This window comes from Oncorhynchus mykiss, chromosome 30 (genome assembly GCF_057628025.1).
Source record: "Oncorhynchus mykiss isolate SJ-2025 chromosome 30, ASM5762802v1, whole genome shotgun sequence".
In the NCBI taxonomy this organism is placed as follows: Eukaryota; Metazoa; Chordata; class Actinopteri; order Salmoniformes; family Salmonidae; genus Oncorhynchus; species Oncorhynchus mykiss.
This window is the reverse complement of record NC_143051.1, coordinates 35,460,785-35,473,290: the sequence shown is the minus strand read 5'-3', so window position 1 is coordinate 35,473,290 and position 12,506 is coordinate 35,460,785. Positions and strand designations below refer to the sequence as shown.

At 43.5% G+C, this 12,506-nt stretch overlaps 1 protein-coding gene across 1 annotated transcript; it reads left to right on the top strand.

Moving 5' to 3' along the window:
• Positions 1-2,054: 2,054 nt before the first annotated feature.
• Positions 2,055-12,300, top strand: LOC110489284 (adenylyl cyclase-associated protein 1). Its single transcript, XM_021561979.3, has 13 exons — positions 2,055-2,164; positions 4,720-4,821; positions 5,068-5,168; positions 5,303-5,380; positions 5,740-5,883; positions 6,247-6,332; positions 6,484-6,589; positions 7,211-7,376; positions 8,866-9,044; positions 9,973-10,096; positions 10,185-10,267; positions 10,818-10,961; positions 11,064-12,300. Exons 2-13 carry the CDS (start codon positions 4,722-4,724, stop codon positions 11,145-11,147), a joined length of 1,395 nt encoding a protein of 464 aa, XP_021417654.2. The 5' UTR covers positions 2,055-2,164; positions 4,720-4,721; the 3' UTR covers positions 11,148-12,300.
• Positions 12,301-12,506: the final 206 nt, after the last annotated feature.

Here is a 12,506-nt window from a genome sequence, read left to right as displayed (position 1 = left end):
TTGAATACCCAGTCAGTAATGAGATTGAGTTAAAGAGATGATCTAATACTTTTTAGCCAGTTGTTCTGAAGGTAGTGCTCACTAGCCAAAAGTGGTCCCTGAAAATGTTCTCAAATTGCTAGGGGTTCTGGTCCACGTTGGGGAAATGGCTTCCAGAAAAACATTTGCTTTCAAACTAGGGATTTCTTGTCAAATTAAGGTAAAACAGTAATTCTGCTCATAGATTATGCATGTAGGAACTCCAAATTGACACATTCAATCCAGAGGTTTAGAGAATAAAAAAATATATATAAGTAGCTGCCAAAATTCCAGAGCATGCAAGTCTTTAAATCTAACTCACATCAAAGATAGAATGACGGACTAACAAACATTGGTGCTTGAGAGTATCAATGCCACAGTCTGATCACAATGGATTGATGGACTGACTGACGTACAATGAGTTATTTGGATGCAAGGGGATTTGTAGATCAGTCATTCTGCGTAGTCGCTAATGCCAGAGGGGTAAAAATACTTCCAAGTTCTAATTTAAGTAGTTTTTTGGGGTATCTGTACTCAACTATTTATATTTTTGACAACTTTTACTTCGCTACATCCAGGTTGCATCACATCCTCCGTGATCGGGAGTCCCATAGGGCGGCGCACAGTTGGCCCAGCGTCGTCCGACACATGGTCATCCCTACTGCCTCTGGCCTGGCGACTCACTAATACATGAATATTTTTTTAATAATGTTGGAGTGTTGGAGTGTGTGCCTCTGGCTATCCATACATTTTGAAAACAAGAAAATGGTGCTGTCTGCTTTGCTTAAGGAATTTTTAATTATTTTTACTTTTAATTTTTAGTATATTTTAGCAATTACATTTACTTTGATACTTAAGTATATTTAAAACCAAATACTTTTAGACTTACTCAAGTAGTATTTTACTGGCCGACTTTTACTTGAGTAACTTTCTATTAAGGTATCTTTACGTTAATTATGACAATTGGGTACTTTTCCCACCACTGGCTAATGCGCTCAAACACTGCCATTATTCAGTTGTGTGTTGCGATCCCCTGATCTGAAACAGCAACTCAACAGAGACGTGTTCAGACGAGAATTAGGGGTACACTGTGTTTAACTATTTCACACACCACTTGCAACAAATGTTTATTAACTAATTGCTTGCCACTCATGAAAATACTAACGCCAAGCAAATCAGTTCATTAATGGCAGCCTTTCACTGTCAGGTGACTGGCTGTGACACTGAATACATCTATTTGACGCCATTACTAATGGCAGCCTATGCTGAGAAGGGCAGTGGGGATTTATAAGCTGGATGTGTGTTTCTGGTTGACTGGGTTTGAAACCAGGTTCAACAAGACTGTTGGCCAATAATTTTATTTTTTTTAAATAAAGCTGATTATCTCAATGCCTGCTGAGTTTAGACCTGACCTCTTCAGGTTAAAGGCAAGGTTGGTCATCACTCTGCATGTCTCCTCTCCACAATAACCTGTGATAGGCGGCATCAATTGACTGAATCCAGGTCACAGCACCAATGTGACCGTCTGGGTTTGAACTCGGTTGTCTGTACACCACAAGACTGTGTTAGCCCGCTGATATAAAGCCTGGGCATTGCTCCTGGCCAGGGAGCTAGAGCAGGCCTTCAGGTCTCACTGGCAAGATCATTAAACAAGCAAGTGTGGTTGACTGAACCACCTCCGTTACATAGGTAGTCAAAACTGGCCCCAAATTGTGCTGACTGTCAAATTGCGGTGAGGCTGAGGGGTAGAGCGAGAATGGACGTCACATCAGTAGGCCTACCCTACAGTATGCTATAATGAGCAATGTATCACAGTTATAGGGCATCAGGACATACAGTGTTTGGAACAATGACAGATCTTGTCAATTGCAACGGAGACCAGAAAGTGGGAGGAAATGTTTATTTCAGAAGAAGAGGAAGGAAAGATGTTTTGTGTTGTCTTTCAGTTATCTTCACTCTCTTCTCCTTATAAGGGAAAGGAATGGTTGCGCGAATAAGGGCGGAAACGCCGCGCGGTGACAGCTGGGAACGGCTACACTCATACAGGAAGAATAGGCAGAGCAGTCAGTCCGCTTGCTCGGCACTCTCCCATAGACTATTGACGGTGATTAAATACCTAATCAGTGCTGCTTGTCCAAGTTAGCAGGTAAGGATGACGTTCTATAACTCTTTGGGCATATGCTACCTTATATTACTCCTCCTAGATTGTTTTAGAAGTGCACACTAGTCCGTGTCATAATGCGCCTCCGACTCCATTGCATTGATCATTCAGAAATTATGATTTCGCGTGATGCTGGGTAGATTGCTGGCTGATGTCAATTTGTAGTAACAAGACATTATTCCATGGTTGCAGTATTTTGATGCATTTAATATTTCAATCCAAATGTGAAGTGATTACATTTTGCAGACTAGCGCAACAAGGGAGGGGTGTGCAAAAAAATACAGGAAATGCCGAAAGAGAGGGACGGGAGTATTTTTGCTCATTGGTATTTTGGTCGAGTTCGGGACTCTATCTGCCTGAATAAATCGTTAACTGGTAGTTGTTTAACTTTGCTAACCAACCTTTTTCATGTAAAGGGGTGTATTCATTACATAATCCGTTCACGTTAGTTTAAGAACCGAACGAAACAAAGCTAGAGTTTCTATTGGACAAATTCAGGTATGTTCATCCCCGTTTCGTTTTCTTCCGTTTGAGAAACGTTTTGCAACATCGGCATAATGAATACGCCACAACTAACCTTAGCTGTTTCGTTGTTGCTTTCTAGCTATAGCTAACTACCTCGGTCGAGTCCCAATATCATTGTCATCGGCTTGTAAAGATTAGCAGTGCTTCGCTAGCTACCTAACCATGATAGCTAGATGAAACATTGGGCATCCCAAAAACTGTTTGCCTCTGGATACCGGTATGCGCAAGACGCCGGGGTATATTTGCCCTACTTATTCCTTACTAAAGCAGAAATGACCTGTTTTCTATTATTTATTTATTTTATTCCAGACTAGAACACACAGCAGACTGCGCCTAAGTGCATTTTCCCTTTATGTCTGAACGCATCTTAAGCGCGCTCTACCCCGAGGCTGTTGGCGAAATGTGTAGCTAACCTACTTCAATCCGTCATTCATAGGTCCTGATCCATGCTAAAAAGGGAAACAATGTGCCATTGCCAATGTGCTTAGAGGGCCCTTGAATAGTACAATGCGTTTGAAACATGCCCAGCCTTTGGAAAACAGATGTTTAGCTGCAGTTTGCAATAAGACTTCGTCCTACTTTCCAAGTGCACTTTAAGCACTGTTTCTAACTGTCCATATAAGCAACTAAAGTTGTCCCATCCTGCTTTAGCCACAGGAGCAGGCCTAGGTTGAGGCATGGCACTGACATGGCAACAAGGAAGTAAAAGAAAAGTTGAACTCTGGGTCCACCAGCCCTTGTATAGCCAATCTTCCAAGCACAGGCCTAGCCCATACATGTAGGTCAGGGATAGGTATGGTGTGCAGAGATGTCTATCCCCATGAGGGCAGTTTGGCTGTGACTGCATACATAAAAACATAATATATCACGAATGACCTCCAGACCTGTCTGCTTGACCCCTAGCACCTTAATAGTAGCGCCAACCATTTTTCTTAACGTATTTCCAAAGCATGAGTTAGTGTCTCTGAGGCAGCAAGTAACCGGACGGGAAACCCCGATGGCTGATTATTACCGGTCTCTCTTAATGGTTAATGTCATGGTGTTTGCTTATTGTCATTGTCATCTGCTCCCCATTTAAACAAGTGGGTCTGCATGTATTTCTCTAACATGAACAAGACCTTGATTTAGAGGCTGAAAGGTTCATCTCCAACCAAATCAAAAGCCATTGAATCATTTGGTGGCATTTAGCATGCCCCTGCCCTATGTCACAAGCAAAAAATTTCTCTGGGAAAGTGAATGCTGAGGGGATTATCCCAGCAGAATAGAGCGACATGAATCCACTGTCATTAATGGGGTGAGGTCTTTGTGTTTCCACTCAGGTGACAGTACCTGACACTCACTCAGATTAACAGGGGATCTGGTTTCTGTTATGCAATGTCATCCTCTAGGCCTGGGGGGGGTGCACTCGTGCAAGGGCATTTCACAACAGTAGAGATCTAACACTTACCACTTTGTCAACACAGAGGACTGTTGTTGAAAATATATAGATTTAGCCTGTGTAGTTATGAGTGGTTACTTTATAATATGGGCCCAGTATTGGGAAATGGGAATATCAGGGAGGGAAGGGCTGTCTTATTACCTGCATACCTGTACTCAGCAGGTCTTAACATGTCCTCCAAACCCATTCCAGGCCTCTTTTTATTTTTTTTATTATTATTTTTTTTTACCACAAGTTGGGTTAAAAGAAACAATTGTCTTCCCCTTTTTGTTGTTGTCAGTCCAGTTGTCTATGGCCACAATCTCAAATTTTATTGGCAAAATTACAGTAGGCTGCCTATTTTTAATACAGTGTATGACTTGACGGAATGACAAGATATAGGCTAACATGCTGCGACAAGTCGGCCTACAAATGCATTTTAAACTTTAAATGAGCGCCTAAAATTGTGGGGGAGAATGTCCCCGTCACTAATTCTGCTGTCAAACCCACTTGGTTGTCAATGACAGCTAGTGATACTTTGTTAGTTAACAAGCAGTGACCAATGAACCCCCTTAGCTGATGTGTCGTCTCTCCCCAGGAATGGCAGAGTTGGCAAGTCTGGTGCAGCGGCTGGAGGTGGCTGTGAGTCGTCTGGAAGCCGTGTCGGGCGATGGAGGTGGCTCTGCTGGCGGCTCTGGAGGTAACCTGAACTTTTCCATATTGTAGCCCATTTCACACAAACATGAATGCTAGAAATCATGGAAAGACTGAGATGGAGTTGCGAGTCCAGGTTCTAATAATGCTAAAGAAACATCCACAGTACCAGTTGTCATAGTTTGTTTTAGATAATGGAGGTGAAATTAAAACATGACTCACAAGCAGAACAAACACAACCCATAAATGTTGGTATCTGACTTTTCTCCCTGTTGCCACCCATTCCTTGCAGTTGTGGCAGCGTACGTGGAGGCCTATGATGCCATCATCACGGGCTCTGTTGGCCAGTACATGACCCTCAGCCAGCAGATAGGGGGCGACGTCCAGAAGCATGTAAGTTGAATTGCACTAGAGGGACAAGTTGCCTTGGAATGCTCATCACGTCTCCTGTCATGCTTATCAGTGGATGTGTAGCATACAATTAACCAAACCTGGATATTTTTCTCATTTCTCCCCGCCTCTGTCAGGCGGACATGATGAAGCAGGCGTTCTCCTGTCAGAGACAGCTCCTGGTCACCTCCTCCTGCTCCCAGAAACCCTCTGATGTGAGTTGGTTCATCCCTCATCAATCCTCTTAACCCTCAACATAAGTTTTCAGCAGAATAAGTCATTATTTAGATCAACTGAACAGTGGATATACTGTAATTGCCTCATTAACGGATGCATTGGCAATGAATCAGCAGTGTAGCAATTGGGTCAACTAATTCCAATGCCATAGCATGGTTTCCCTAAGTTTTTTTCTTGCCACACATTATCTCATGTAATGAATTGCCTTTTTAACCATGCTATTCCACCCTGGTTGACACTTAGATTATATCATATTTTGTCATCAGGCACAAACACATTTGTTTCTTTGCATCTCTAGAATGTTCTGATTTAAGTCATGGTTATTTTCCCTCTATAGGCATCCTTGACTGCTCTCCTGGCCCCCGTCTCCAAAGTGATCCAGCAGGTGCAGACGTTCCGCGAGCAAAACCGCTCCTCGCCCCTCTTCAACCACCTCTCGGCCGTCAGCGAGAGCGTGCCTGCCCTCGGCTGGGTCGCCATGGTGAGGGGAGAGGACGGGCTTGACATTGCCACCGCCACCAGTGTGTGTGGGGGCAGTGTGTAATTGCCGGAAACAAACATGTCTTTCATTCAGTAGAAGTCTGAGATGGTTGTTTGGCAGTGAAATTTGAACAAAGTTCATCAAGCAACAGTGCGTCACTGTTAAAACTCTGGAATTATAATTATTGTTTTGATGAATGAATATTAATGAGACCTTCTGCATTGTAAACCTAGACTTTGGTATGCCAGTGGAAGCAACATTGAAAAGCCATTGTAAGCCATCATACCAGCTGTGTCCACACGAGCTCTGTTTGACGAGGAACAACTCTCCTGCAATGTTCTTATGACGTTCTTGCTCTTCCAGGCTCCTAAGCCAGGTCCCTATGTGAAGGAGATGCAGGATGCTGCCCAGTTCTACACCAACCGGGTTCTCAAGGACTACAAGGAGAAGTAAGGACTCTGCTGTCTGTCCTTTAACTTTTTTTATTTTTTTATCTGACCCCCCCCCCCCAGTCCCCTACGTATATACTGTATATTTTCTTCATCCTTTGGTCTCCCTCCTGTTGTGTTCAATTCAATTCCCTTGTGTCCTACACCTTAGGGACCAGAAGCATGTGGACTGGGTGAAGGCCTACCTGTCTATCTGGACTGAGCTGCAGAACTACGTCAAACAGCACCACACCACCGGACTGGCCTGGAGCAAGAGTGTAAGTCCTTTCACTTTACTCTCTCTCTCCTCATGTCAGTACAGGACGGATTCACTTTGTCGGCTTCAACAGACGTAGTGCTGGGGTGATCCTAACCGTTGCCATAGGAGTAAAATAATGACATGGGCTTATTTAGGAAAGTGGAACGTTTCCGAATAGAAAGGTTCTAATTATGTTTATCGAACATGCGTGAAGATCTGTCTTGTGAAATATGGAATCGTTAGACTTGGCTCTGTTTGACTTTTCTATCAGCACAGAACTAAACGTCACACTCGGTTATCAAGTGTTGTCTTTGGATTTATGTGCGATAAGAGGGCAAAGGTAAAACCTCCGATGTGTTTGTTACTCGTCAGCCCTTTCCTATCTGCACAATTCAAACCATTTTATTGAATTAGACCAAGTTGTTAAGAGCAGGAAATGACCATGTCTAGGCATGTGTATAACCAGGAAATGACCATGTCTAGGCATGTGTATAACCAGGAAATGACCATGTCTAGGCATGTGTATAACCAGGAAATGACCATGTGTATAACCAGGAAATGACCATGTATATAACCAGGAAATGACCATGTGTATAACCAGGAAATGACCATGTCTACACATGTGTTTCGTCCATCCCAGGGTCCAGTAGCCTCGGCATCTGCAGCTCCTCCTCCCCGTGCCGGTCCTCCTCCCCCCGGACCTCCTCCCCCTCCCATGGCGTCGTCTGGCGGCAGCGGAGACCAGGGACCAGACACCCGAAACGCACTCTTCGCTTCCCTCAACAAGGGAGCTGACGTCACCAAGGGTACGTGTCGAATAATGAATCCTCAAAAGTTTTCAAGAATCAGAAGCTCAATTGATTAAGAAGAACTTTAGAACATACAGGGCTCACTTGAAAAAGATGTCCATCTCAATGTGACTTACTTGGTTAAATAAAGGATTGACCCCAGCCCTTTGATGAGCTGAATACAGCAGGTGTAATATAAAAACACGAACACAAGGACATTACTATTTTATTTAACTAGGCAAGTCAGTTAAGAACAAATTCTTATTTACAATGACAGCCTACTCTCAATAACAATAACGAGGCTATATACAGGGGGTACCAGTACCGAGTCAATGTGCGGGGGTACAAGTTAGTAGAGGTAATTTATAAAGTGAATATCCCTAGATAATAAACGGCAGCAGTGTGAAAAACAAGGAGGGGGAATCAATGTAAATAGTCCGGGTGGCCATTTGATTAATTGTTCAGAGTTCATATTGCTTGGGGGTAGAAGCTGTTAAGGAGCCTTTTGGTCCTAGACTTGGTGTTCCGGTACTGCTTGCTGTGTGGTGGCAGAGCGAACAGTCTGACTTGGGTGACTGAAGTGTCTGACCATTTTATGGGCTTTCCTCTGACACCGCCTATTATATAGGTCTTTGATGGCAGGAAGCTTGGCACCAGTGATGTACTGGGCCGTACACAATACCCTCTGTAGCACCTTACGGTTGGATGCCGAGCAGTTGCCATACCAGGCGGTGCTGCAACCGGTCAGGATGCTCTCGATGGTGCAGCTGTATAACTTTTTGAGGATTTGGGGACCCATGACAAATCTTTTCAGTCTCCTGAGGGGGGAAAAGGTGTTGTCGTGCCCCCTGCACGACTGTCTTGATGTGTTTGGACCATGACAGTTTGTTGGTGATGTGGACACCAAGGAACTTGAAACTCTCGACCCGCTCCACTTCAGCCCCGTTGACGTTAATGGGGGCCTGTTCGGCCCTTCTTTTCCTATAGTCCACGATCAGCTCACATTGAGGGAGAGGTTGTCCTGGTACCACACTGCCATGTCTCTGACTTTCCTATAGGCTGTTTCATTGTTGTCGTGATCAGGCCTCCCACTGTTTTCATCAGCAAACTTAATTATGGCGTTTGGCCACGCAGTTGTGGGTGAACAGGGAGTAAAGGAGGGCATTTCTCCTTGTCTACCAGCACAGTACCACCATGTGGGGCGCCAGGGTAGCCTAGTGGTTAGCGCATTGGACTAGTAACCGGAAGGTTGCAAGATCGAATCCCCGAGCTGACAAGGTAAAAATCTGTCGTTCTTCCCCTGAACAAGGCAGTTAACCCAATGTTCCTAGGCCGTCATTGAAAATAAGAATTTGTTCTTAACTGACTTGGCTAGTTACATAAAGGTAAAATGTATATTTAAATGTCTCACCCATCTGTTACTCTGATAATAGCATCTGGTAAATGACTAAAATGTAAGTATTTGTGTTCCCCATCTCATACCTTTTTTATTACTTTATGTCCCAAGGCCTGAAGCACGTGCCCAAAGACCAGATGACTCACAAGAACCCCAACCTGAGGACTCAGACCGGCCCGGTGCGCACAGGGCCCAAGCCCTTCACTACCTCCAAGCCGGCTGTCACCGCCGCCGCCGCCTCTCGCAAGCTGCCCCCCGTTTTGGAGCTTGACGGCAAAAAGTGGAAAGTGGTGAGCTGGATTGGAGTGTAGCAGCGGGGGCATGGATGGTAGAGCCAGAGAGAAACAAATAGACTGACAAACAGGCCCGGAGAGTTTCATCAGTGCACCACATCTGCTTCTCTGACAGTCAGTTCCTCCTATAGGAAAACGGTTCCTCTAGGCAATGTTCTCTCTCCATAGCCCCCCTTAAAGTAACTGTCGGGGAAAATCTAACTTTTTTTTTTAAGTTCTTATTTTGTTAATTCATATCCAAATAATGTTGTTGATTCATCCTATACTTGAATCTGTGGCCAAAGCATAAATTGGACAAAAAATAATATTTGAAACAAACCTTTAAACATTTTTTTTGCTATTTCCTCATAGAGGATGATGTCATCCTCCTGAAGAGGATGAGCTGGCCAATCAGCAGTCGACTCGCATTAATATTTTTATCACCATTATACGCCCATACCGTTCTGTTTTTGGGGTACGCCCACACATTCCAACACCAAAAGGTGCTTTCTAACGTACTTAATTACCATTGTTTGGAAGACTATTGGACTCCCATTTTAATAAATTATTGTTCATTTTTCATCCAAATCTGGAAACAATGGACAGTTACTTTAAGGACTTGGCTGTGTTTCCCAACATATGCAACATGGAAGTGTTTCCAAACAGTGGTGTGCATGACTCCATGTGGTTTACATGGTGCACCCAATTTTAGGCTTTATATGAGTCATAGTAAACCCAGTGGTTTATAAATATTTGTACTATAAAAATATCTATATAAGGAGAGTTTCCACTACAGTGAACTCATGATGGGCGTATTTCAGATAAGTGGGCTTTGCCGCTGAAAACTGAATGCACGGGTTTAGCAAGCACTGATCATGACAGCCCCAAGCCAGTATATTTTCTCCCCAACTCCTAACAGCTCTCCCTACTGTGTGATGACCTATAGGAGAACCAGGAGGGTGTCCAGGGCCTGGTGATCAGCGACACAGAGCTCAAGCAAGTGGTCTACGCCTTCAAGTGTAACAACAGCACCCTGCAGATCAAGGGCAAGATAAACTCCATCACTTTAGGTAAGGGTGGACCCCATGTTCCTGTGCCCGTGCGTGAACAAATTAAAAGGCTAACGAAGGGCATTTGTTAATGATTCCTTTCTTGCAGACAACTGTAAGAAACTGGGTCTGGTCTTTGACGATGTTGTGGGCATTATCGAGGTTATCAACTGCAGGGACGTCAAGGTCCAGGTGTGTATTTTTAAAATGGATTCATGTGGAAATGGACACTGTGTGAAAAGGCCTGGCACAACGGTGACAACAGAAGATCATATCAGCTTTTGTCTCGTTACCATTTACATATTAAAATTCTCCAATGTGACTATGTGGACATGACATTTTGCGGAGTACTTTGCATGTTTTCCAAACTGTTGTGGCTGTTTTATCTATGCACTGTACCCAACAGAGATTATTTAATTATAGTTGATTCACTCTTTTATTTGACCTTTTAAGATGTTCTATGCAGACATCGCTCTGCTATTTCCTGGTTGCTAAAATTCTAATTTCAGTTTGTGACGAAACAAGCAACTTTAGTGCAAAGAATCATTGTACCATCTAAACCGCTGGTGTACAAAAACTAAAGTATAAGACACAAAAATATAACTTAATGGGAAGCATAGAAATTGCATACATAGAACAGACTGTTTAGACTTTCTTTCAATGAGAATTACATATCTATGTGAATTTGGTTGGGTTGCCCAAAAAATGACATTGCAGCTTCAACCCTATCTGGTGTGTTCAGGTCTTGGGCAAGGTGCCCACCATCTCCATCAACAAGACTGACGGTTGCCACGTGTACCTGAGCAAAGATTCGCTGGAGTGTGAGATCGTCAGCGCCAAGAGCTCAGAGATGAACGTGCTGGTACCTGGTAAAGATGGAGACTATGTGAGTACATTTATGGGGGAATTTGGGGCGTCTAGTGGCATAGTAATACGTGTTATGTGGAAATGTTGATGATAAAGTAACATTTTCTCCTTTCTCTCTTAGACTGAGATCCCTGTTCCTGAGCAGTTCAAGACTGTCTGGGATGGCAAGAAGCTAGTCACCACTTGTACAGAGATCGCTGGATAGAGGGGCAGCCAGCACTCGTAACAGCCTTCCCTTTGCAAATGCCTACCTGACTGATCGACCGACCAACCAGCTAACCAAACCACAAAGTAGACTGAGATGCCAACCTAGCCCAAAATGTTTTCCTATCTGCCAATCACAGCTTTAGCTGTTTCTTCCTTCAGCCAATGAGAGGACTGCTTGCTTTATCTGGAGCGTTCCTTCAGCCAATTGCAGGGAGCAGCTTGTTATTCGATTTGGTTATCCTCATGGCCAGTGAGCGCATTCAAATGAGTTTGCCAACAACCAGGATCATTTCTGATTTGATCTGTACATTCCAGCAAATGATAAAAGCCTTGCTCCCGCTATTATGTTTCACACCTTCTCTGTGGTTTAAACTCCTATGCCAATCAGGCTATGCTTCCTGTTTCCTTCAAGCAATCATTTAATAGGGTTCCCATTTCCCCTCTGGTCGGGGGGGGAGCAGGTGTTCAGGAGTCTAAGGTTTGTTTCATTTATGCAATTCATCCGTGAAGCACATGTACAACCAAGCCCCTCTTTACAGACGACATTAACATTTCATAGGGATTGATTAACTATGATATGTCATCGCTCTTAAATCGGTGAAATGACGAGTTGCGTTGCGTGCAGGTTCACTGTCTTTAAAAATAAATAACAATCAAAATGCTGAAAAAATATTGAAAAATAAAAAAGTTTAGTTCCCAAAACATTCCCTTTAGCATTTTTAAATTAACATTCCATATTATTGAGACATATGGAGGTGAACGGTGGCAAAGAGGGAAGTATGTGGTGAGTGTGACTTCAGCACAAGCTGGAAGTGAGTGGTTCTAGAGATAGACAAGACAAACAAGACAAGACAAAATTCTTGAAGAATCATTATTGGCTAAGTTTGGGGTTACCTCCCTTAAGCTCTGAATGACTGTTGTAATGATCTGTGTAGACATTTCTTTTTAATGCTAGAGTTGTCTTAACTCCACTGTCGCCATCACCTACACATCAACCCACCTAGCCACTCTTGTCTACAACATCCGTGGTTATCCTGTTGTAGCGGTCATACTCTGTGGAGTTTCTTTTGCCTCTATTTGGGTCAAGAATCAACATTTTGCTCATCAGTACTGGAGGAAGACAAATGTTGCAATAAAATAATTATAAGAAATCCGTCTTGGGTGATTTTTCTCCATCTGCTTCAGGCTAAATATGGAATGAGGGGGGGGGGGTGTGAGATGTGCCCTTATGTTTGGATAATTTTCCCAGAGACCATTGTTTACCACTTTTCACAAGGAGAGCTGGGTAAACTAATGAATATTAGCCCAGTCCAGAACCAGTGATTATCTAACATCATTAGTTTGTTATTTACCATTA

What these genes read in the sequence shown, in the direction of transcription:
- LOC110489284 (XM_021561979.3), top strand. Translation starts at nt 4,722, where the DNA reads ATGGCAGAGTTGGCAAGTCTGGTGCAGCGGCTGGAGGTGGCTGTGAGT. An exon ending in GGGAGCTGACGTCACCAAGG is followed by an intron (nt 7,377 to 8,865) that starts GTACGTGTCGAA and finishes TTATGTCCCAAG; the next exon opens with GCCTGAAGCACGTGCCCAAA. An exon ending in GCAGGGACGTCAAGGTCCAG is followed by an intron (nt 10,268 to 10,817) that starts GTGTGTATTTTT and finishes TGGTGTGTTCAG; the next exon opens with GTCTTGGGCAAGGTGCCCAC.